Genomic DNA, 24,448 nt, shown 5'->3' on the forward strand with positions numbered 1-24,448 from the left:
TTCTTGCTGTTCATTTTAGGAAACTAGTTTACAATAACAAAAATTATCATGCATTTGAAAAAAAGGTTTTGGTAGTTTTGTTTTTTTTTTTGACTGGTGACAAAAACAGCTATCATCTCATCTCATAAATAAAGGTGAGAACTTCTTTGGTACAAAAGTCTAACAACTTCTTTCACATCCTCTTCCAATTTTAGCCCCGAACGCATATCCCGTACCCTCTCTTAAGTCTCATTGAGCGCACCATAAAGAAGGAACCGAGATGAACAAAGGCAAATAGAACGAATAATTGCCCTAAAAGAAAAAAAAAATTGGCCTTCGAAACTCTTTTCCATGAGCAAAAGGTTCGAGCAAGACGAAATTGAAAATTCCCGAAATTCAACAATTCCTCTTCTCCTAAGTAACCTTGACCTTTCATTCACCTTTCTGTCTTTCCCCTTCAACAATGGAGAAGGATATTAAGGAATTACTGTAATTTCTTTACCTGATGATTCACCCAACTGAATTTGTAAAGCATTGTGGTACGATAGCAGTATAGGTGGTCAAAAGAAGTAAACGGAATTTTAAAAAGAGCCAAAACATTTTTATTATTTCAGCGAGCCTACAAGAGTAAAAATTTCATACAAAAACGTTTACATTAAAACTCCATTGTGGTTCTCATTGGTTTAAATACGTGTTTTAACGATCGTTAGACTGGTCAATCTGGTTATTTACAAGTTTTACAGGTTTGTGTTGATTGACTGATTACGTAACTGACATGGCATTCTATCATCTAAATAGTATTGATCTCGTACAAAACTTCAATAGTGACATGAATAAACCAAAACATGCCCCACCCCTACCCCCAGAAAAATAGCATGATCATGCATCGTTGATTTTCTTTCGCATTTCTCATGAAGAGAAATATTCCATTCTTCACATGGAAGTAGTAGCTAGTCTTTGTTCCGTCTGAAGAAAACCTGTTGACAAAAAAACTTTCATTTAGTCCGACAGAAATCTCCCCGTCGTTGTAAACGTTGTTTCGTGCAGCTCAACTAAATTTTTTCTTTCTTTGTGACGATGAGACAATAAGCGTACTCAATGTCGATCTTTCTCTTCATAAACCAGATCGTATAACGCGTTGATAAATTCTCATCATTCTTATAGTTCTCGTTCATTCTCAATTATTCAATTACCTGTTCTTAGCGCAATCATTCATTCAGTTAATCATGCATTAACTCTCAATCACTCGTTCTCGTTCTCATTCTCGCTCGTCGTCATTCTTCCATTCTCATTCATTCATTCATTCATTCATTCCTTCCATTTCATTCCCACCACACTACCACTATCATAATCATTCTCAATCTTGCATCAACTTTACCTTCCTTCCTCCTTCCCTCTCTCAGTCCATATTTGGAGCCAATTGCTCCCAGCGGCGTTCAAAAAATTCAAAAAGTCGTTTTCCAGCCTGTCCAACCTGGGGAGACACAATAGTATCAGCATTAATTAAACGTTCCAACAATGAGCTTAACAGTAGGTAAAAAAACCGTTCCATTGCAAGGAGAAATTCTGGAATCGAGGTTAATCAAGAGAGATCGCTTCCTCTAATGGCGCCATTCAGACTTCACGTGACTTACCTCTGAATCATCCTCGTTAAATTCTTCACAGTTCAAGAAAACTGTTCGTGCGTCATCCACAAATTCGTTAGGTCCTTGGTACCTGTTGGCGAGGGCATCATACGTTCATTATCACGAATAACATAACAAAGAATATGTCAGAGAACTGCACCAACTTACAGAGACTTGAGGAGATGTCGAGAAATCGGAGAGTTCTCCGGCTAAAATTTCCATGGCCTGAGCCTTTTTTCCATTCACACGCCGAAACTCTTCTCCAATAATTTTACACCATTCTCCTGCTACCAAATTTCTCATGAAAATTCTGAAATGATCCGCTTTAAGTTTTACCGCTCGAAACTATCCGCGTCTCCACCAGGAGCGGGAAAGCATTCACACTGATTTCTGGGATTGGAATTCGAAATTTCATGAGATCCCTAGATTGAATGATGACGAAATAAAACTTTGAGATCAAAAGGAGGCATAGGTTATTGCTTTACTTTAACAGATACTTACTGGCAATCACGAAGCTTTATTTTCATAGTATGGAAATCCATTGGTCTCTTGATTATTTTATAATATTCTGGAAACTAGAGTGAGACGGAGAGTGAGTAAATTACCGAGGTAGCTAATTTGCATTGCTTACAGGCTTGCTCTATAATCCACGCATACCCAAGTGTACCCCACCCTCTCCCACACGGTGTTAATGGACACGAAAGCCAACAACTGGTAACTCACTCAAGAGTTTAAAATTAAAGGAAACAGCGAGTGTGTTCTCACCTGTTTAGGATTGACCGGAACTAAGAAAGGCCAGGCGTCCTCGTGTTTTTCCATTTCCGCCAGGATCATGCGGCAAGGCGCCATGTCTTTGGAAGCTTGCTTCCGGTTGGCGTGAGGGCGAACTTCCTCCTTAAGGGGAGGGGTGAGAGGTCGTCTGTCGTCTTCCTCCTCGTCATCGTCCTTAATCTTCCGCCTCCTCCGTGGTTTGCTACGTTTCTAGAACGATAAAGAAAGAAAAACATGTTAGTTATCGATTGGTTTCCTTGATCCTAAAAAAATTTATATGCAGTAACCAGATAAGACACAAAGCGGTAAACCTACTCTTTTGCAGTTTGGACACGTCCACGACGCCCTTGGAACCCTATTATATGAAAAGAACTCCATGAGCATGAAAACACACAGAAAATCTTCTTGGAAAAAAGACACCAGCTATAAACTTCTGTTCCTGAAGGACCCACATCTGGCGTATAGGCCAGATGCGGGAGGGGGAGGGAGGAGGGAGGGGGGAATGGAGGGGGAGGGAGGAGGGAGGGGGGAATGGATGGAGAGACACTATTCCTTGACCTAGGCGATCAGCTCATCTCAAGCGTCATCTAGACGCGGCAACAAAAACCTTGCTTACAATTTGCCGATACAAATTTACGAGCGACACTATATTACTTTGTTCTCATTTATGACCTAAGTCAGCCAAGGAACCCGTCAGAAACATAAAATTATTCCAGTTGAACAACACAGGTTGCTGACACCGCAGTGACGTAAAGATCATCGATCAACGAAAAAGATGAAATTTCACTGTTTTGTAACGAACATTTGATATGTCGGAATCCATAGTTTCATTTCTACCCACTGATTGGTTGTCATTGTCTGAGTGGATTGCTTATAACAGAATTCTCACTTGCTCAGCGGCGGCTCGAGGCACTGTAAATGAAAGTTTCTTGGACAGTTGTCACACTTGGCCATTTTTCCTGTAGCCCCTCCGCACATACAGCAGTTGTCGCTTCCAGCAGCCTGAAATTAAATACGACAGTTAGAACTTCATGTACAACAGCTGTCCATAAAATTGCGGTAGAAAATGAACCAATCATTTTCCCAAACGCATTTTAGGCCAATAAACGCTCCCTAGTTCTTCGTGGAAAGTCTTGCCGCAATCCTGGACATGTTAAGAAGTGGAAGACTGGTGAGAGAAAACTATAGTGGGAGAAATAGTGCAAGAAAACGGACATCTTGCCTTTGTAAGCACCATGCCCTCTCCGTCCCCTTGACTCTGAACCAAACATGGCGTCACAAAGAATGATCACGCGCTTAAAACACTGATTCACTCTCCCCTAAAAAAAACTCCTGCATTGCTGCCTAGGCACGCAAATGAACACAGCGAGATAAAGAAGGTGCTGTTCACATTCTCGTGAAAGTTTAATGCTCTATATTTTGTTACCGTTTTTTCTGATAGGGTGCGCATGTTACGGAGAGATACGAAGCGAAAATTGTGAGGGAAGCGGAGGAAGGTTAGAGTACGAAGAGCACACAAGAAGCCTCACGCTAAACCGGTCGCGCCTCGCGTTCGCATCGCGTGGAAAGAGGCTGTGAACAGTAAAGCATACTTACCAGAACTATACAGTCAGTGCAGTACCAGTCTCCTTCGGGTATCGACGAGAGCTTAGGCTGGGAAAAAAAAAAAAAGAGGACAACTTTGGAATTTTCACTCATCAGTAAAAAGATATGCGTCAATCATGGTAGGGTTGCAGATTGCATTGAAAGTGAAAATTTGAGCAAGGACTAAGTCTCTGAGAATCAACGTGAGAAGTGAAAATATGTAACCCAACATTTCAACTTACAGTTCATATGACATCATATATCAGAGATCTTACTGTAGAATTCTCTTAGAGTATAACGGGCTGTTAATGTCACGAACTCACCATGCAGCAGTAGGTGTGGTATCCTCTGTCGCATCCGTCACACAACAGCAGTAATTCCTCGTTGTCGCCTTTGCGACATATCTGACAGAACTATTCAAAAAAAGTAGTACAGATCTGTTGTCAACACCCGGAAATTACGCTTTAAGACCAACCACGATTGACTCGTACAGCTTGAGTCTCGCACACAACAAGACCCATCCCGGTAAAACCCGACTTTTTTTAAGAACCAGTAGATAAGAACAGTGGCGATGTACAACGGAAGATTCCCGCAAAAGCTTCACATCTCAAAGAGCCATGCGGCAGAGTGCAGCCCGCCCGTTGAATTGACCCAATCACAGCGCGCGTAATGACTGCTTAGTCAGTTACTAATATAAACTATCACTTTTTCTTAACGAAGAGGATGATATCATGCATTCTATAACACCCAAACCCACCCCCCTTGGCTACACCCAGGGCTTCCTCATCTTTGTCAAATGCCAAGCACGCATGCGCTCCATCAAACACATCCCATTTACTTACCACCTTCATGATGGACTTCTCCCAAGCCACACAGTCATACAACATATTCAGACACATGGCCAACTGAGAGGCGGATTGCGATGTCACCACTGCATTGCGCCAGATCTTCAGAGCCGGGGTCATTATCTCCTCCTCAGTAATGCTACAACAAACAATCCTTGATTTAGCTTTTCTTTGCTTTGTGATTGGTTCCGCAAACTTGCGCCAGTTTATCAACCAATCAAATTCAAACTAAAACATAAGTGATAACACAGTGTTTTGCCAATCGCAGTACTTTGATGTGCAATTGCTTAGAGCAACGTGAGGAAGATAATTTGGCATGTTATGATTTTTTCGGATTATTCTCGACTTGTAAATATAACTTGACAGCATATAAATGCAGTCTGTGACTTACTCTGACTTCTCAGCTTCTTTAGGCTGACCATCCTCTACAAAGGCAAGAGACTCTTGTTAGAATGATAAAAAAAAAAGGTTGAGAAAAATGTTATTTTTTTCTACCAGGGTTTACCTGAAGAGGCATTAAAATGAAACAGCAAAAAAAAATTAAAATAAAAACTAAATATATAAACATAGAAATGAGAAAAAGAGGGAAAGAAAAAACCTCACCTGAGGGCACTTCTCCTGGAGCAGCTGCAGTTCCAATGTTTGTGGGGATGTGGAGTTTGCTGAAAAGAAGCATTTGAAGCGTAGTGTTTACATATTTAGTTATGGAGACATTGCGTGTCAATTACCCGAAGTATAGGGGGAATAATCGTGCTCCAAAATGGCGTTTTTACCACTGATTAGATTTGTTTCGGGTTTCTCTGTTGATGCGAGTTCATCTGCGTCAGAAAGTTTCAGCGTGACCGTCTACATCAAGATGAAAACACTGAGACAATTTTATTAATTGCTGGCTTTCACAGAAAAAAAAATTAACAAAAATTCTCCTTGAGGGACGATTGCAAGTTTTTCTTCGATAAAGCATTACCTGAGTTTTGAACTTTGAATTCATCAAATTTTCAGAGAAGATAAAAGACTACTGAAATGCGGGAACAACTTACTCATTCCTCAACGGATGCTTCAGATAACGTCTCTCTACGGCCTGTTCTAATGCAAGGAGTCTTGTTATGGCAATAGCTAAAGGACTTTGGTTTTCTTCACAGTCCGAATTCGATTCTGGAAAGCAACATAGATATTATATACACAAACCTTTTGAAACATTAAAGCATTTACCCCTTTAACTCCAGAGATCTCATTAGTAAGTCTCCTTACTGTCTACCACACAGTTTTTCTTTTGATGTTAGTTTGGAGAATTTGGTTTTGGATCAACTAGTTATCCCCTATTTGATGGTTTTCTTTTTTCTTTTCACTTGTCTGCTTGATATTGTATTGATAGTGTAAGGAGAAATTCTGTCTTGGTCACTCATGGGAGTTTAAGGGTTAAGAAATTTCCACTTGAGTGTCGAAAGAAATCCTGGACCGCTTGAATTGCTTTACTTCGCTGTGATTGGTTCACAAAACGCGCAGCACTTTATCAACCAATCAGATTTCAATCTACCGATGACGATTTGGTCACCCGCGTTTTCCCGCGCTTTGCACATTGTGCTTGTTTACTTTAAGTTCGTTAAAATACTCTAAATTGTACTCTGTTTAGTTATTGAGCTTCACAAAGTCTTAAAACTGCGGAATCCATGCTTACCAGAACTTGAGTTATGACTCAGTCCCTTCGATGCTTTCGTGGGCAACCTCCAACCCTACGAAACAACAAGGAAATGCAAGACTGATCAGTCGAAAATCTGTAGGGTGCTTCTCCAAACGTCCGTCAGTCGATATAACAAAATTTTCTCCAGAAATGTTTCAGCAGCCAGCCCAGGAACACCTCTTGGAGAGGCATTAGCCATAAAGAAAATCAAACAGCTAGAGAGAGAGAGGCCCCAGATTGGATACATAAGAAGAACTGTAAACAATTCCTTACCTTGACTTGCAAACTTGCAGTGAACACTTTTTCTTCCATCTCCTCGACTTCTCTCAGAATTGCTTTGTCGACGGCAAACGCTACCTCTGGAAACGTTTTATCCTCGAAGGGAACGTTTTTGTTCTTCTCAGACGTGGTCAATGTTTGTTGCTTCTCATCATCATCATCAGAATCGCTCTCAACTTTCGTTATCACAAAAAAATGGAAAACAGAATTAGATTAAAAAGCAATAAAAGCATTTCTAGTGTGCTGATTGGTTTACTCAACCCCGGTTATCAGTTAATATTCCGAGTCAACTTGTATGGAAATGCATTGCGCCAACTGCTACGGAGCTGAAAAAAGGCTCTAAATATCCAAACGTTTAAGCTTAAATCAAAATTAATACAACCATTATTTCATTCGCGCTTGTTGAATACGAGACTGTTTTTAACCAATTCGGCGCTACAAACTTCGTTGGCTATTTACCATCTCAAATCCAACGCTCGCTCATGGAATAACTGTTAATTACACCGGTGATAATTCCACGGTTAGAGCAATTTTCAATTGCGGGTCGAAAGTAATTTTGGATTGCATTGATTTCCTTTACTTTGTTCAGTGATTGGTTCAGAAAACTCACACCACTCTCTCAACCAATCATATGAAAAACTGACGCAAATAACGACCTGGTCGCCCGCGTTTTCCCACGCTTTAATTGCTTTTACTTTCAGTTCTTGTGTTTAAAGTGACGTCACTCACCTCGGTCGCCCTTTGTGCATGAGCTGTTGGCATACTCTGAATACTTCTGGAAATTCTTCTGGAGAATCTTTTCTCTTATTCCTCTGCAAGGGAATCAAAACCAGGCATTAGCTATACAACCAACCAAAAAAAAAAAAACTAGTTTACAAAGATTCGGTGCTGAACGTGAAAGGATTTTGCTTTTCACTCGTGGTGGACGGGTAATTCAAGCTCGTGGCTTTTCCGTTGCAGATAAAAAGACAAGTCAGAAACGTGAAGTATAAAGAAATTGTTTCTTTACCTCGAGTGTAGAATTTTTACAATCTCCTTCACTTGGGCCGGGTCTGTTATCCTCCACCAACCATGTTGTAACTCTGAGAACATTGATGCATAGAAAACAGTTAGAAGAACTGATACATATACTTACAATTTGGGATTGAAAGGGTTAACTCCCAGAAGGAAAAGATCTTCTTGCCTAGACGTCCTTCAGTGTAACAATAGCTCTCAACAAGACTCGAGACGGCGACTTTTTCATTAAAGTTGATCAATTAAGTTTCGAGACATTTCCACCCAAAAATAAAGTTTTAAACAGTAATGCTCGTTCTTGAGGAAACACAGCTCGATAAGAAGTTCAAAGATCTTAAGATTTTCAATCACTAGAAACTTTCTTGTGACAAGGTAAGGCCGACATTAACCCTTAACTTCCGGAAGTGATTAACATGTCGCTTCTCCCTACAACATCCATATATTGTCCAGAAGACAGGTAATGAGAATACTCAAACTTATCAGGTAGAAGTTTTCTTGATCTGACGCTAAATTCTCGTAACTAATTTACAAGGAAATATATAGCAGCTGGAGGGGAGAGTTAAAAATCAGATCTTGAGAGGTAAAGGTTTAGGACTAACCAGGTGGGATAGGAGCAGGTTCCTGCATAAGAGACTCCAAAACGTTCTTCTTCAACTCTTCAAATGACAGCGACATGGTTGACGCTGACTGAGTACTAAGCGCCAGAGTTGATGTTGGCAAGTCTCCCCCGGGATGCCCATCAAAATACACCAAATTCACAGTCTGGTAGGACGATTTCGGGGGCCTTCCGGGGGGCCTCTTTACAGGTAGTTGAGGAAGGAACTGAATCGTTGTCGTTTGTTTAGCGACGTTTTGTAGTAAGGCGCTACTCTGAGGGCTTGCTACGCGATCAGCGCTGTCGTAACTCGGATTGGAAATCCTTGGTGGTCGACCCGGAGGACGTTTGAGCGGAGGGGTGCTCCCACTCTCTGCATCTCCACCTCTCTTGCTGTAGGTTGGTACAAAGTGCCCACTGCCGGGACTATGAGAGAGAGTCAGCGAAGTCTCATCACAGGGCATGCGCGGGAGCAGTTTAAACCAAGGTCTACTTTTTCCGTCCTGTCCCTGTGTTACGTTTAAAAGTTTCTGGTGTGATGGATCAGGTTTTGAAGTTGACGCTTCATCTCTAAAGAGGTTTTCAATGCGTTGAATTTCCAGAGCATTCCTACTCGCCGCCATCGGAATGTACGTGTTGTTAAGCTTCGGCTGCATTGTTTGACCTTGCGCATTTCCATTAATGTTATTCACGCCTCCTTTATCGTCGCCTGATGGAGCACCGTTCCCAGTATTAGTGTCTGCTTTGGAAATATTCTCTAAAGATGAAGACACGTTCAACGATTTGAGAGGAGATTTGAGTGAAATGTTTGTGGGGGATTTCAGGCTTGCTTCTCCACCGGTATGATTTCCAACTACACCTTCTTTCCCCTGCTCCAATTTAGGTTCTTGTTTTATTCCATCAACTTGCATACTCTCATTTGGTTCTTCGCCCTCGGACTTTAAATCAAGTACTATTTCTTTTTCTGCAGTGTCCAGTCCTTCGACAAAAACACCTCCTCCATGAGGAAGGATCCAGTAGCGTCTTTTATAACGATCCTGACCCAGGCAGAGAGCTCTCAGGGCATGTGATGAACCAAACAATTTGGAACGGAACTGTGCGTGTTTCTGTAAGTTAATAAGAAAAGTAATTAATTTCATCATTATAGAGTAAGATACTCAATTGGAAAAAGACAAAAACTAATTATGATGAACGATAGAAAAACACCCATGAGAGCCAATGGGAACTCAAATTAAACACAACCAATCTGCCTAAGACGCGGGAAAACGCGGGCCATTAAGTTGCGATTGGTTTAAGTTTTGCATCTGACTGATTGACAGAGCGACGCAGTCTTGGATTACTTTCGACGCCATTGAAAAGTGCTGTTATGTTAAGGAAATTCAGTGGCAGTTTCACACCAGCGTCATCATGATTATCTTTATTACACAGTGCAAGAACACACCTTTTCAAGCTTTTTAAGCCTTCTTTCAAGTTCCTCTTGAGTCGTGGGCTCTGTGGCATCCTACCGAGAAATATGAAATTTCTTCACATCAGACATTCACCCAGCTATCATTGAAGTGCACTGTACTATTAACAACAAACACTTATTCACGTTCACAATTTCAAAGAAATATTAAGATTTCTACCAAAACAATTAGATTATTCGTCGAGATATCTATCGCGTTATAGCTGATTCGGGCTTCGTTCTAATCAACGCAATAAAATTCTCGAGTCCAAAACCAAACTGGTAAATATGAGCCGACTCACATCTTCTTCTTCAGACTCCTCACTGGACTGCGCCCCATCACCACCCCCCTCTCCATCGTCGTCATCATCATCTTCCTCGTCCTCTTCCTCTTCTTCTTCTTCTTCCTCTTCTTCATCCTCATTCCCCTGCATGCTGTCGTCTGCTACAGAGTTGCTGTTCTCGGCATCAGGGTCCGCAACAACTCTGGGACGTCCTGGCGGCTTCTTCACCTTCACAACAGGATACTTCTCTGCTTGAATCGCCTTCAATCTAGATACGGAGAAAAATATAACTCTCTAGTAAAGTAACCAAAACAGATTACAAATTACAAAACATGAACTCACTTTCTTATTTTGCCTTCTATAACCCACTTGTCACGTCGTAAGTTCGACATGTGCTCAATGCTACTTTCAATTTCCCTAGAAAAAAAAAACAGTTCATCAAGATCAACCTTTATCGACTGTTTGAGGATTAGAGGAATCAGCAGAGACCAGCAACCAAGCGACGTTAGCCTACGAGCAGGCCCTCAAAATAAGGCCGCAGGACGCTCGCGAAAAGATTGGACACGGGTCGTGAAGAGGTTTGCCGAGGGTCTAGCACTAATAATCAGTAGCATCCAGACCTCTCGTCGACTCGCATCGCTTAAGGCCCCATAATGAGGACCTGGTCACAGGCTAAAGTAGTGTAACTGTAGCAGATTCATAATCGTACTTGCAGATATTTCTGCTACATAGTAGCTCATTGCAAAGATACGCCATAACTCCGGCCTTGTCTGACGTGGTCAGCGCTTGAAAAGGAGTACTAACAAGAGCATCTGCAAGCTGAAAACAAACCAAATCGCAAAATAATTAGGGGAGTAAGTTGATAATGTAAAAATGGCCATCGTAGAGAGTTCCTAACGCCGACGATCCGACCGTTAGCTCTTTGTAAGAGCAAATAGAGGAATTTGGGGTTTTGTGTTGGTTATATAATGAGAGATGGAGATACCTTTATGGCGTGAACAAGGCAACGTGAAAAACGCTACAATTAATTTGTTCAGTGAAGAGTGTTTGTTGATGCCCTGGGAATTAATAGTGCCGATGTGAAAGATACATTTTTGTTCCAGAGTTTTGCAGCTTTCCAACACCCTGTGCTGAATTCAAAATCAGACTCAAGTTTGACATAGTTGCCAAAACTTGTTTTCAGGAAAACCCTCACCCATGCAGTTTCACAATAAACTTTTACTCCCATGTTTTAACTGTTTTCTGCATTGATCAACTTTACCCAAGTCAATAATTCTGATTTTCATACCATGTTTGCCCAAATTTAACAAAAAAGTGATAACTTTCGATCCTCATCAAAGACAGTCCAACTACTAAAAATGTCCAAAGATTTCAGAAGATGTTGGCACTAATGTGTATGGACTAACAGGTACATCATACTCAAAATTGTTAACAGTGTTCCTTACTGGATGTGGGTCTCCCGCATTTCTTGCCAGTATAAAAAGTCTCAACACTTCAGAGAAATTCGTCTCATTCATCTCCACTTTGGACAATGCAACTCCTAACACAGTGAAAGACTGTTGACAGATAACAAAAATAATTTTAACAAGGACAGAAAATGATTTTGTTTCTGGAGCATACATCTCAATTAATGCTCAGACAAAAATAAAAACAATCAGTTAAAACTCACATCTGGGCCCTCACAACCTGGATCCTCCAGAGCAGAAATGAGAAGACTCTGACAAAGTGGTACTAGAACATCCTCACTGCTATCATTCAACAAGGAAGACTGCATCTCCCAAAGAGAGGGGATATCTGTAGAATCTGAGCAAAGTGAAAACTGTCCAAGTGAACTCTGTATTCAAGCTACTAAGTTACATCAACAGTGTACAGAGATTACAAGGTTTTGGCCAATTTTTAGCGCTAGAGAATTTCTTACCTAATTCTAAAGCATCACAAAAGTTGTGTACAAACTCTTGCACCATCAGTAAGTCAGCAAATGCCCCACCAGGTATCTGGAGACCTAACACTCGCATCAACTCTGGCAAAGCCTGCAGGAGAAGGAGAGGAGGGTATTTCAACATAGAAGGAAGGGTAAGAAATGTACATTTACTATTCCACAACTACACTATTGTACCACAAAATGCACAAAACGCCAAGTATTACAAAGTAGAACCTAGCAAAAATACAGACGAAAAGTGGAACAACAAAATGGCCACACTGAATGATCCACACATGTGTTTCAGATGAGGCCTTAGGATATATTTAAACAAAATACACAAAAATTGAAGCAGACATTTTGCTCACTGCTCACTTTTTTCATTACTTATTAAGGACTTGCAAAATGTCTACCCACATCACATGTTAAACCATAAAATAAGGTGTCTATATTTCAAGCTATTAAGCTTTCATCCATTCTTGCTCAAAATGTTCTTTACCATTAATTGCTTTTGTTCAAAAACCAAGCTCAAAATTTGCAAGGTTTTCTTTCTAAATCTCAATGCTTTCAACAATGTTTATCAGGGCAGAACCAAGGATTCTTGTTATATCTGAATTTAGTATATGGCATAACCCACCAAAAAGGTTTCTGTAGCACAGCTGGTAGAAAATCTGAATGTTTGAGAAAATTGTTTCAAATTATTTCAATATACAGCAGTGTATGTCTGGTTACCTTACTGTCCTTCAGCACCATGTCTTCTACTGGCTTCTTCAGTTCACGAGCTAAGATCATTTCTCTTCTCTTTTGTTCCTGAGTTAAAAAAAAAAAAAAAAAAGTCACATGCATTTTTGTTCCAAATCCCAAATCAATATGGTTGTTCTACACAATCTCTTCTCACATCAGAGACATCACAGCTGAACAAACCCCACACACTTGTCTTAATCTGTATTTTCAAAAATAAATCTATCACACAAAGTTACTAAATCTTACAAGCTTCTTCTCTCTCAGTAACTTCTTTTCCATCTTCTTTTCTTCCTTAAGTCTCTCACGTTCCTGAAATCAAACCAGAAAGAGAGGTATTTAATTATAACTATACACAATAATTGTGCAGTTCCAGTTCACTTGGAGAGTTCAGTTTGGCGAGTGGTCACATGTCAATCAGTGGTGATGTCTGTCTGTCTGTCTGTCTGTCTGTCTGTCTATCTATCTGTTGGTCAGGCTGTCTACATGTTGACTTTCCCTTCTGTACTTCTGCCTGTCCCTTTGTTTAACTGTCCAACAGTGTGACTATGTATGCTGGACTGACTGTCCCTTTTTCTTTTTGTCTGTCTGCCTGCCTATTTGTCTTTCTGCTGATCTGTCTGTCTGAGCATCTGCTTGTCTGTTCATCTGTCTGTCTATGCTAGATTGCTGGTCCCTCTTTGTTTTCATATCTTTCTGTCTGTCTGTCTGTTGATCATTCTGGCTGGGTGCAAACCTGTCCCTCTGTACTTCTGTCTGTCTCTTGGTTAATCTGTCCATCTCTGTTTCTATGCACGACTGCAGCCCCCTCTCCCTTTTTGTCTGTCTGTCTGACTGTCTCTCTGTCTGACTGTCTGTCTGTCTCTCCATCAGTACATGTATGCTTGCATTGCCTATCTGAAGGTCTGCCTGACAGCAGTTCCATGTGTGTCTGAGCACCACATGTTGGCCCGTTATTCATGTCTTAGGCATCGATATCAGTTATTGGTTCATATTTTTGTTTATATTATGTTAATATAGGCACACCTCTTGTTTCCTTTGGGATTCAATAGCTCTGATCATCATTTGTTGCTGCTTTTTCTGTTCCTTTTCCTGTTGCTTGAGAAGAACTGCTTGTTGACGTTTAAGTTCCCTTTCCTGGGAAAAACAGAAAAATTAGAAATCATTACCTATCATTTGTCTGGTCACACCAGTGATCTCCATCTCCTGCCTGATGGAGACAAGCCAAATGCAGTCAAACAACATGAAGCACATCAAAAGTAGCCACATTGTGAGACAAAAAATAATCTTTCATTACCAAATGATGTTTTTCTTGTGAGAGACCCAGTGGCCTAAAGTTTAGTGTGCTGGACTCTGGGTCAAGAGGTCTAGGTTCAAGGTCAATGGGTCAAGGTCAACGGGTCAAGGTCAACGGGTCAAGGTCAATGGGTCAAGGTCAATATGACAAGTCCTTGGACAAAACAAGTTTTACTCTCTCCGCCCAGCAGTATAAATGGGTACTGGCAAATTGTAAAGGATTCCTGATGAGATGCTGGGGGGTAAACTTGCAATCTTCCTTCATTCAGGAAGGGGGAGGGGTAGTGATAACCCTAGTTGCTTCATGCTAAGGAAACCCAGATAAGCTCCAGCCTGCTGTTTCACTCACTTCACCAGCAGGAATAACCACAACCTTTTCACAATCGAGATATCTTGAAGCTTCCAGTAAGATGCTAAACTTCCCTGGAAATCCTGACAGTGCACAGCAGAATATAGTAATGCAATGTTTGGCAATAAAGATGAGGTAATTCTCCACCAATACTACTACTTCTCAAAGCCGAGCAAGTTTCATCTACCTTTGCTTTCTTCATGGCATCCTCATACTTAGCATTAGCAGCATCTTCCTTCTTCTTTCGCCGAGCCTGAAACAACATGTGAAAATGTTGCTGTAAGTGCACTTGCCAAGGCCACCTGCAGGAGGACTATTTGAAGGGCCACACCCTGGCCAGGAATGACCAAATCCCGAACAACAAAGACAGGAGAAAGGCTCATGCAGAGTCTCCCTGAGCACAGTATTCTTTCAACTTCACATCTGTGCAAGAGACTACCATTCAAGGTTGCACCTCTATAGCCAGTTAATCCCTTAAAACCCTCAGAGTGACCAGCATCTAATTTCTCCTTACAATAATAGTGCTGATTGATTTATTAAGATTAGGAGAATTAATAAATGATTGCCAAACTACAAAACTAGGATTGTTAAAAGAATTCTCCTTGTCAGTACCAAAGGAAATGTACAAAGAACAGTATGGAGAATATGCATACTGATGTTAGGGTGTCAAGGGTTAAGGGAGAGTGTTTCAGAGACTCAACTGAACAATCCAGCACTACACCACCAATCCAAAGATGGACTGATGCCAACAACTTTAACCATGATAGGGTGCAGGAGGAAATGATCCCAAAGATAAGACCTGAAGAAATAATTCACACTCACCTGCTGTCTCTGCTCTCTTGCTCTCTCTTTGGCAAGTCGCTTCTGTTCAGCCAGCATCCTCACTACAAACAATAAATAGGGAAATTGAAATCTTCTTGCTTTCAACCCATCAGAGTGACTAGCTTCTAATTTTTCCTTACAGTCTCTCCCTTGAATCAAATGTAACTGTTATAGGGAATAATAGAAATAATCATAAATTTTGGAAGCTCTTGATTGTCAAGAAAATTCTCCTTGTCAATGCCATAAGAAATGAATACCAATGTTGGGGTGTAAATGGTTAACACCAGAGATCAGAGGTATTCTCTATACTAACCCCTTTCCTTTTTAGCCTCTCGCGCCGCCAGCAGGGCTTCTCGTTTCATTGCCTTATTCCTAATTCTCGCTTCAGCTACAAGGAAATGAATGAAAACATTTCAGGCACAAGAATGAAGTTTCAATTCATAATCATTTGCTTCTCTGATATCACCAGATAATTACACTTCTAATAAGTTCAAAATAAAGCTATCCCATGTAAGGAGAACAACATCACTAGCAGTCTTTTTGCCATCATGACACACACTTGACCTGGGATGAAAACACAACTGCTGTGTAGAACCTGAACCTTGATGTTCAGCAATTTAACTTTAACTGTCAAAAGTGATGACCAACAACCACCTAAATCCAGTGGTGAGTTGGTGGTGTCCTATTACACCATCAGCTGCTGCTAATGGAAAAAATTTCATGAAACCCCTGTAACTACAGCATTCATAACATCAGTTTAAGTTCGCAGAGGCAGTGCAATGCCACCAAATGATAAAGATGTGAATTGGATAAAAACCTCTCTCTCTTTTGGCCATCTTAACTGCTTCCTGAGCAGCTTGACGTTGACTTTTTTCAAGCCGTTTAACGGCAGCTGCTTTTTGGGCCATTTCTGAAATGAAATGGTCAAACATGGCCAAAAGGAAAATACAACATTAACAGGACAAGTGTGTCTTACAAACAGGTTCTGACTAACTGCTGAATCAATTTAGTTCTAGATCTGTTTTACAAGACACACTTGAGGGATTTAGATCAGTATACAAATGCCATCACATTACACTGCTGATGGCATCTGCTGCTTACATGCTAAAGTACAATTTACTGTAATCGTGTTTATAAGAATTTTTTTAAATTTTGATCAGTTTTTTAAATATTGACATGATTTAGATGAGCCTAAAAGCTTGGTTAAAAGTACAAGTATTAATCAACAAAGGCAGCAAGATCACATGTTCAAGACAGATTGAATTCAGTGCAAAACAGCACCAAATTTCAGTTTCAAAAGACAATTTTTTTTTCTCAAAATTCATTATTAACATGATTACAGTAAATTCAAATAGAACTGCTTCACACAGGTTGAGGTGGATCACAGTCTTCCCCAAATTCTTTCATTGTAAATTACCAATTCAGTCTCGTCAAATTTTTCTGTAAATTAGAGTCCAGCCGTTTGCCCCATTACACCCTAACCTGTGTTACAGACAGTCCTATCAATGAGATTAACAACATTAGTCTTAAATAACCTCTTTCTCTCTTGGCCAGCTTAGCGGCATCCATAGCAGCTTGCCGTTGAGCCTTTCTTACAAGTTTAGCTTCAGCTGCCTTCTGCAACATCTCTGATCAAAATCAGATCAAAAATTGAAAGATTGAAATCACTTTCACTGAATCAAATTTGGAGTAAAACTCGCACCCCTTAACTAGGGGTCAGCCTTTGTCTTTTCTTTCTAGAAGCAGTCATAGAAAGTTTGGTAACAGCCACAAAAAAATTATTACCTTATCACATGGAATTATTTTGTAATTTTGAGGTGCATATCTTCACCAAAACTTAGTTTTTTTTTTTCAATTTTGCAACAAAAAAATTTGGAGTGATCTGAGTCACTTGTTCATAACTTGTTTTAACCCTTAAACTCCTGGAAGGGATTGAAATGTAATTTCTCCCTATTATATCCACACATGATCCAGCATACAAGACACAACGTTACTTTACTTGTCAGGTAAAAGTTATCTTTATCCAACACCAAATTCTCATAACTTGTTTATAAGAAAATGTGATGTAGCTAGAGGAGAGAATTAGCCATCAAACCTTTGGAGTTAAAAGGTAAACCATGAGTGAAAATCCAAGACAACTCAATTTTTTACTCAGTCAGTTTAATGTTACAACTTTGTCATTTCACAGTGATACCAATCATAATATGATGAAAATAATAATTAAATAATCATTTTTTTTTATTTTTTATTTCTATAATCATAACATGCTTTAATGTGTAATATGATTACTTTTAAATAATAATAAAAATAATAATAGCAATGATACGAATTATTTTATGACAAAATTTGTCCTTAAATATTCTTATACTGCTCCCAGAAATTACTTATAAGCACAGTCAAACCTTGATTATCCAGACTGGTGGGGACTGCACTGAATAGTCCAGATAATTGAGAGTCCGAATACTCAAAGATAAGAATATCAATGTGCAAAAAATGAAACTGAACAACTTAAAAGAGAAAACAAGTCATTTAATAAATAACATGCATGAATTAAAGCATATCCTCAAATCATTGTGTAAAACTTCTCCAAATTCCCTGAAGGGAATGTGTGAGTGATATTAGCATTAATGATTCCCAAAAGTATTCGCAACAAGTGTAATTAAATCAAACCAACAACATGAAAAAACTGGGACCAGGGAAAGGTAGCATGATTGAGGTCCAAATAAGAAAGGTTTGACTGTACTCTATATGAGTGACACTATCAGAATACAATACCATCCACACCTCTTGCTTCAGGTTAAAAAAAAAATAATCCCTACCTGCTTGTTTTTGTTTCTTCTCTTGTTTCTTGTGGAGTCTTTCCATCTTAACTCTGTTCTTTTCATCTTCTGCCTGCTTCCTTCGTTTTACTTCCTCTTCTGTCAGAGGCTCAAACACAGACCCCTGGTAAATAGACCAGAGAAATTCAGGCAAAACAGAATGAACAAGTACTCATCCTAGCAGACTTTTTCCATGAATCTATTGGCTGCAGGACTCCAGTAGCAAAATGATTTTACAAACCCATTATCACAAATGAATCATGTTTCATGACTAGCAACACCATACCTCTTTGCATTCCAAGAATTCTCCAATATGAAGTTTAGTGCTAAAGCTGAAGTTGTCTGTGGTAACATCAGTGATACTATTCTTGTTAAGGTACTGGAAAAAAAAACAACACGTTTTCTCATATTTATGAGATGAATACTTTTGGCCAAATAGGTAGAGAACATGAATTAACATTATACCTAAACCAAACAAAACTGCTGGGTTGACGTAATGTTCTGTTGAGTGTCAAAAGTAATAGTAATGCAAGACTCGGTAAGTTACCACTCACCCGTGTAACTTCGGGATATGTGCGGAGTTTCTTGCCACAAGGAGCAAAATAATAAACATCCCCTCTTAATCCACCAGCTGTTCCCACTTGTCGCAAGCGAGTCTGCCGTCTCCATCTATAAATTCAAATCCAATTCAAAATATTTTCATAAAAACATTTACTTCCTCTCCATTACAATCTATCATAAATGCAAATGAAGTTTTCTTAACGTTAATTTAATTCAAATAGCAAAATAAATTGATGGCAAAAATAAAATCAGCCCATTTTTACCCCTTGGCCAGAGGAATCTTGGCGTCTTCTTCACTAACTGCTCGACGCCTCTTTCTTGGAGTGCCTGCAAGTATCATATCAACCAACTCTGTTAAAAAAAGCTTAATAAGTGGAAAAAAAAATTATCAAGACACCCATTAACCCTTCCACTACCACGAGTGACCAAGACATAATTTCTCCTCACAATATCCATACAATAGAGAGCAGACAAGCGATGAGAATAAAGGAAAATATCAACAAGCAGATAATCATTTGATTCAACACCAAATTCAATGAGATGTAAGGCAGACAGTAAGGAGAATTCCTATTTAGATCTAGGGAGTGAAAGCGTTAACTGTTGATAACTGTTGTAAGAAAGTATCTAAATCAAGGAATTGGGAAAAAGAAACCTTCACATAATCAATATCACAGTAACAGCATACAGTCATACCAGTGTATAATAAATTTAGAAGCAAGACAACTCTATTATTCAGGTGAGGATCATTCAAAAATCTTTCTTTTTTTCACTCTGTCCAACATGTTGATACAGAGATTTAAATTGCAATCACATTTAGAATTATTATCTCGATATTGGTCTCCTTGAAGTATTCTTGTATTCCATTTACTTGAAATTCATACAATAATATTGAACAGCTTTTGAAGGACATAATAACACTTTGTAATAAACTGTATACCCTTAAATTAACAATATTAAACGTTAAAAAATTTAAAAAAAAACATTCACAAGCAAGTTATAGTTATTATTACTGCCAGAGTCTCAAATATTTATGTTGAGTATGTATAAAGTCTGCCTTTAGTTAAAATTAGTTAATGGTCTTTGTTGTTGTTGTTATTCTCATACAGTAATTCTGTTTGTCATAATATTAAAATAAGCAAACTTTAGACAGTAATTCACTAAATTTCTAACTCATTGAAAATGTTAAAGATTCAATCAGGAAGGAGGAATGTCCTTGGAATAGTTTTTATCTTGTTTACGTAATCATATTTTCTGGCCATTTAACATTTAAATAGCCAATCAAAGAAAAACAGATACTTGATAAACTATAATTCAAAAATGGAATGTGTAAAAAACCAATCTGACTTAAACAAAATAAGAATTATGTTTCTCAATTCAATATATCAGCACTTTCCCTGCCATATTTTAAGGGGGCATAAAAAATGTCTTTATGTGACTTCTGATAGACTTCAAGATTCTCCTCTCATTTTATCTTATATTCCCCTAGGCCACAAGGAGAGTTAGTTGTTGCATCATAAGTCACTAAGAATTTCACACATACTTTCTCGACTCTCATAACTAATGTCTAAACACATTCTTAAAATAATAATTTATCTTACAGCACAAAAGGACAAAATGGAAAAAAAAGGGAAAAAGGAAAAAAAAGTTAACCATACCTGAACTGCTCTGATCTGCTTTCCTTTTGTGCGAAGAGGAATCTTCAAAAGATGCCCCACTTTCCTGGGTATCCATAGCAACATCATCATCATCTTCCTCATCTTCATCGTCATCATGGTGTTCACCCCCTTCCTCTTCCTCATCACTGCCGTCAGTGTCAGTGTCACTGCCACTGCTATCTTCCTCATTCTCACCATCCTCACCTTCATCGCTGTCGTCTTCACTACCACTCCCGCTATCACTGCCGCTACTAACATTGCTACTGTCACTATCATCATCACTGCTATCCTTATCAAACTTCACGTCACGGAACTGCGCAATTAAAGGAGGTTTACCTGATGGAATCTTTGGTTGCTTAGGAGGAGTAACGGATGAAGACTTCTGAGTACCAGATGCACCTTTTAACACACTCTGTATTTTGTGCTCAGAAGATGCAGCTTTCAACTTTTTTTCTGCATGATCACTCGGGGCTATATTCTGTGCTACTTCTGCTTTGGACTGCTTGGGTTTAGCATTTGCCGAGGTTGTACTTCCCTTTTTGCTTGGCTTCAACATTTCCTCTCTGAGCAGGGCTTGAATGTCTTTTCCGGCTTTAACTTGTGGTTCCGGGTTTGTAGGAACAATCCCTTCTGTTTTGTTTAAAATTGATTGTGGTACTTGCAAGCGTGGGGGAGGACCTGATTTAACCTTCTGCTGCTTTGGAGGAGTTGGCATACCTTTGCTAGGTTCAGTGACTGATGTAGCACTAGGAGATTTGTGATTTTCATCAACAACTCTAGGAACTGATTTAGCATCATTACTTTTTAAAGGCAAGTTACTTTGCTGAGTTGGAATGTTGCTAACATCACTATGTCGAGGGAGATCCAATTGTCTTTGACTGCATGAGCTGTTACTTTCACTGCTTGAATTTGACTGCATCAAATTTTCAGATCTTGCATCTGAATTTTCAGAAAAGCTGTTGCTGGTTTTTGTCCGTTCAACTTTTGTATCCTTTGCTCTTTCTTTGTGAAGTAATGTTGTATCACCAGGTCGTACATCACTGTCTCTATTATTTCCTTCTTCACTGCAATTGCTCGATTTCCTGTTCAAACGTGGAATCATATCTAGATCACGACTTTCGCCCAAGTCAAGAAGACCCTTACCATCATGGTTGCCATGGCTACTCCAATGAGATAATCCACTTTTTGATGTGCTTGTAGTAGGACTTGCCTGATGTACAAAACCGTGCATGGATTGTGGACTTGATGGAGGAGGGTAAAAAATTCCTGATCCACTTCCAAACACTCCAGAGGAATTCACCCCATTCATTAGAGAGTTCCTTGACCTGGAAGATTGATACAGACATTCCTCTAGTCTCTCATGATTGGCCATTGCACAGTCGTGCTCATGAGAAAGCCAACTTCCTCCAAGATGACTGGTGAAGTACTCTGGTGTGATTCCATGCGCACGTGGATGGGGAGGCAACCACCAGCCGGTACCCCCAGTGCTACTGAGTGACCCATGCAATCCTCCAGGGGACGTCAAGCTGCTCTGAGAACCGAGAATGGGGTCTAAAGGGCCTCTGAAGTCTGGTAATCCTGGTCTTCTGCCCATCATAGGAAATGCACTAGGATGCATTCCATAAGTGGGATCGTGGGACAATGGAGGTGAGCGAAGTACTGTGTTAGCATGGCCTGAAAACAAAAGCTTAAAACAGTTAACGACCAGCTTGCATCGTGGCTGAACTATGGAAACTTAACCAACAATTAGGTTAACTACAAGGGAGGTTATCTTCGAAGAAGGATCTTAAACAAACGAAAACGAAATCTCACCGACAATTGTTTTAAGACGGCGAAGTACCAGCAGGGAAAAAAACGTTTAAACAAAACGATGTTAAACTCAACGCTCACCTGGATTGCCGTCGAAAAAGCTATGTGTATGTGCGGGACTGTGATTTGGGACGTCTCTGGGATCCATTCCAGGACAGCGAGGTATTTCGAACTCGCAGCTATGCCTGGGGATTAGAAATGACGATGTCAACGAACGAAACAATAGCTTAACTAGATATGTAGGTGACCACGAAATGCGTGCAAACGATGACTCAAGAATATCGAGCAATGAGAGACGTATTATGCGTAGTTAATACCTATGTTTATTTACAACTGTTAGAAAAACTATTTCAGAGTATTATTCCGTCGACCAAAGTTGAAAAAGCTGATGAAAAAGCTAGCAAAAGCGATTTGCTTCGCCGAGTAATTCCCCGCCCTGAATTTAACGACAAAATTACAACGAAGTACGCAGAGGAAAGTTACAAACTATTTGATCAGGATAGGAAGCCTGGAAATACATTAAAATCGAGTTCTTACCGGCAAAAGTCGTTCTTGATTTGCTTCCAATCTTTTCTTGAACTTTAAGCCTGTCCTCTACGCATCATCTGGCCTTCGTCGAATTAAGACAAAAACAGCCATTTTGGATGGCGTTTGGAGGGAATTTTAACTCTCGAAAGCTTAGGAAACCTGCAAAAGCGAGCTCTGGAAAAGCTGCAACACGTGAGCGAAGCGAGTTTATGAACAACTACAGAGTCTCTGAAGTTTCCAGTACTATTGGGTATTGAAAAAAGCGGCGAAACTTGGAATGAACGTGAAAATTTACCTTTTAGGGTTGTTTGGTGCGATATTGAGGAAAGAAGGGCGAAGGAAAGCATAAGGCGCATGTGGTACGTGACGTCACAGAATTGTAAAACAATGCCTCGTGAAATAATCAAAAGTAAACTGACTCGCTACGCCACGAGTTACGGTGAAGAATTACCACTTTCATCTCATTACTCCTCCCCCCAAATTCTCGCCAGTTGGCGACCGGAAAAGCTTCATAGACAACAATTTTCCTTCTTGAGAATTCTCAAAGGTTATGTGCTCGGATCACGAACCAAAAGCTGGCCTGACCGAGAAAAAATTTCGTCTTGAAATTCGCCGGTTGGTAAAAATGGCCCTAAAGGAAAACCCGTGGCTGTGCTCTATGTAAATTTAGCAAAACTTAGTATTTTTAAAGTTTCAAGACTTCCCCAGTGATTTTTTGCCTGGATTTGGTGACGCGAGTAGGACGATTTCGATTCGTAATGGTTGCATCGGTTTCAGAGCTTTCCTCGTTGTTTGAGGAACTTGAAAAAAACGCACTACAGATCGAGTGGTTTTGCCCGCTATAGTTGGTCTAAAAATACACTAGATCACAGTATGATAGACTGAGCAAACCAGTACTGAAATAGTCCTAATATATGGCACCGTATTTCAAACAGCTATACACGGCGAATCCAAGAGAAATATAGTCAAATTTTAAATGAAATACCCGAAGATTAGGAACTTAGAAGCGAGACGGGAAAATCAAGTAGTGTGATTGTCACAAATCTCAAATTACCTCAGGAAATATTGTCGCTTCACGCTTCTGGAACTCAAGGTTAGCTCTTTTCCATCGAAATTAAAGGGACAAAACGTGTAAGAATTTAAAAATGCAGCTTTTTCATTATTTAAACATTATAGTCAGGTAGGGTTTTATATGGGGAATTTATTTCCTTTCGCTGACACGAATTTAACTGAAATGGTGTATAAACAGTAACAATAATTTGAGGAGGCTATTTATAACGATTGACGATTTGAGGAGAGAGAGATCGCCGAGCGCCACGCGAAAAGAGTTTTTCGACCACTAATTATGGCGCGCATAACTGGTTACGCGAGATGTAAAGTTGATTTATGTAAAACACTCAAGAACATGAATTCTCTCAGGGATGTAAAAATATTACGAACTCGCGAGCCGCGAGCCCGTGTTAAATAACAGAGTCATTACCCGTAAATCTATTGAAATCTCGCTCGCTGATTGGCCAGAATTCAATAACATATTTGCATTTTGTGCACTTCGTTCGTCATGTGTCAAAACCAGACAAAAAGAAAACCCAAACAATGCACTTAATTGGCGCAACGTCCATCTCGGCTTTACAGCAGTAAAGCGTTCAGTAAACCGGGAGTCAGAATCTCTCAGAAACCGACTGAAAGGGATTACACGACTTATCCAGAAATTCAAATTTCTCGTGGGTTCTACTCGAAACTTACGCGCGATGTAGGAAATAATCGAATGATCGATCGAGAAGCTAAAATTACTAGAACTTAGTCTTAGGATTTTGGACGAGATCAAGAACTAAACAGAAATTTTTGAAATTGT

At 39.7% G+C, this 24,448-nt stretch overlaps 1 protein-coding gene across 3 annotated transcripts; it reads right to left on the reverse strand.

Annotated features, from left to right (window-relative positions):
• Positions 1-558: 558 nt before the first annotated feature.
• On the reverse strand, positions 559-23,712 carry LOC113685753 (bromodomain adjacent to zinc finger domain protein 2B). Of its 3 annotated transcripts, XM_027203298.2 has the most exons (40): positions 22,606-23,712; positions 22,150-22,253; positions 20,260-21,933; positions 18,868-18,931; positions 18,598-18,712; positions 18,330-18,422; positions 18,044-18,167; positions 16,760-16,852; positions 16,042-16,134; positions 15,538-15,612; positions 15,225-15,286; positions 14,590-14,655; positions 13,784-13,894; positions 13,007-13,069; positions 12,749-12,826; positions 12,017-12,128; positions 11,768-11,901; positions 11,544-11,654; positions 10,808-10,917; positions 10,441-10,515; positions 10,117-10,366; positions 9,812-9,871; positions 8,375-9,476; positions 7,771-7,843; positions 7,491-7,573; positions 6,756-6,937; positions 6,480-6,534; positions 5,842-5,956; positions 5,408-5,466; positions 5,196-5,229; positions 4,802-4,943; positions 4,283-4,372; positions 3,972-4,028; positions 3,265-3,377; positions 2,691-2,730; positions 2,370-2,585; positions 2,106-2,179; positions 1,614-1,695; positions 1,358-1,453; positions 559-956 (listed from the first exon to the last, which is right to left on the reverse strand). In XM_027203298.2, the coding sequence occupies exons 2-39, from the start codon at positions 22,214-22,216 to the stop codon at positions 1,379-1,381; spliced, it is 6,222 nt and encodes a 2,073-aa protein (XP_027059099.2). In that variant the 5' UTR covers positions 22,217-22,253; positions 22,606-23,712; the 3' UTR covers positions 559-956; positions 1,358-1,378. The 3 variants fall into 3 exon arrangements, with proteins under 3 accessions (XP_027059099.2, XP_027059100.2, XP_027059101.2); XM_027203299.2 differs by lacking the exon at positions 16,760-16,852; XM_027203300.2 differs by lacking the exon at positions 16,042-16,134.
• Between the last annotated feature and the right edge of the window lie 736 nt (positions 23,713-24,448).

This window comes from Pocillopora damicornis, chromosome 9 (genome assembly GCF_964200805.1).
Source record: "Pocillopora damicornis chromosome 9, jaPocDami1.2, whole genome shotgun sequence".
In the NCBI taxonomy this organism is placed as follows: domain Eukaryota; kingdom Metazoa; phylum Cnidaria; class Anthozoa; order Scleractinia; family Pocilloporidae; genus Pocillopora; species Pocillopora damicornis.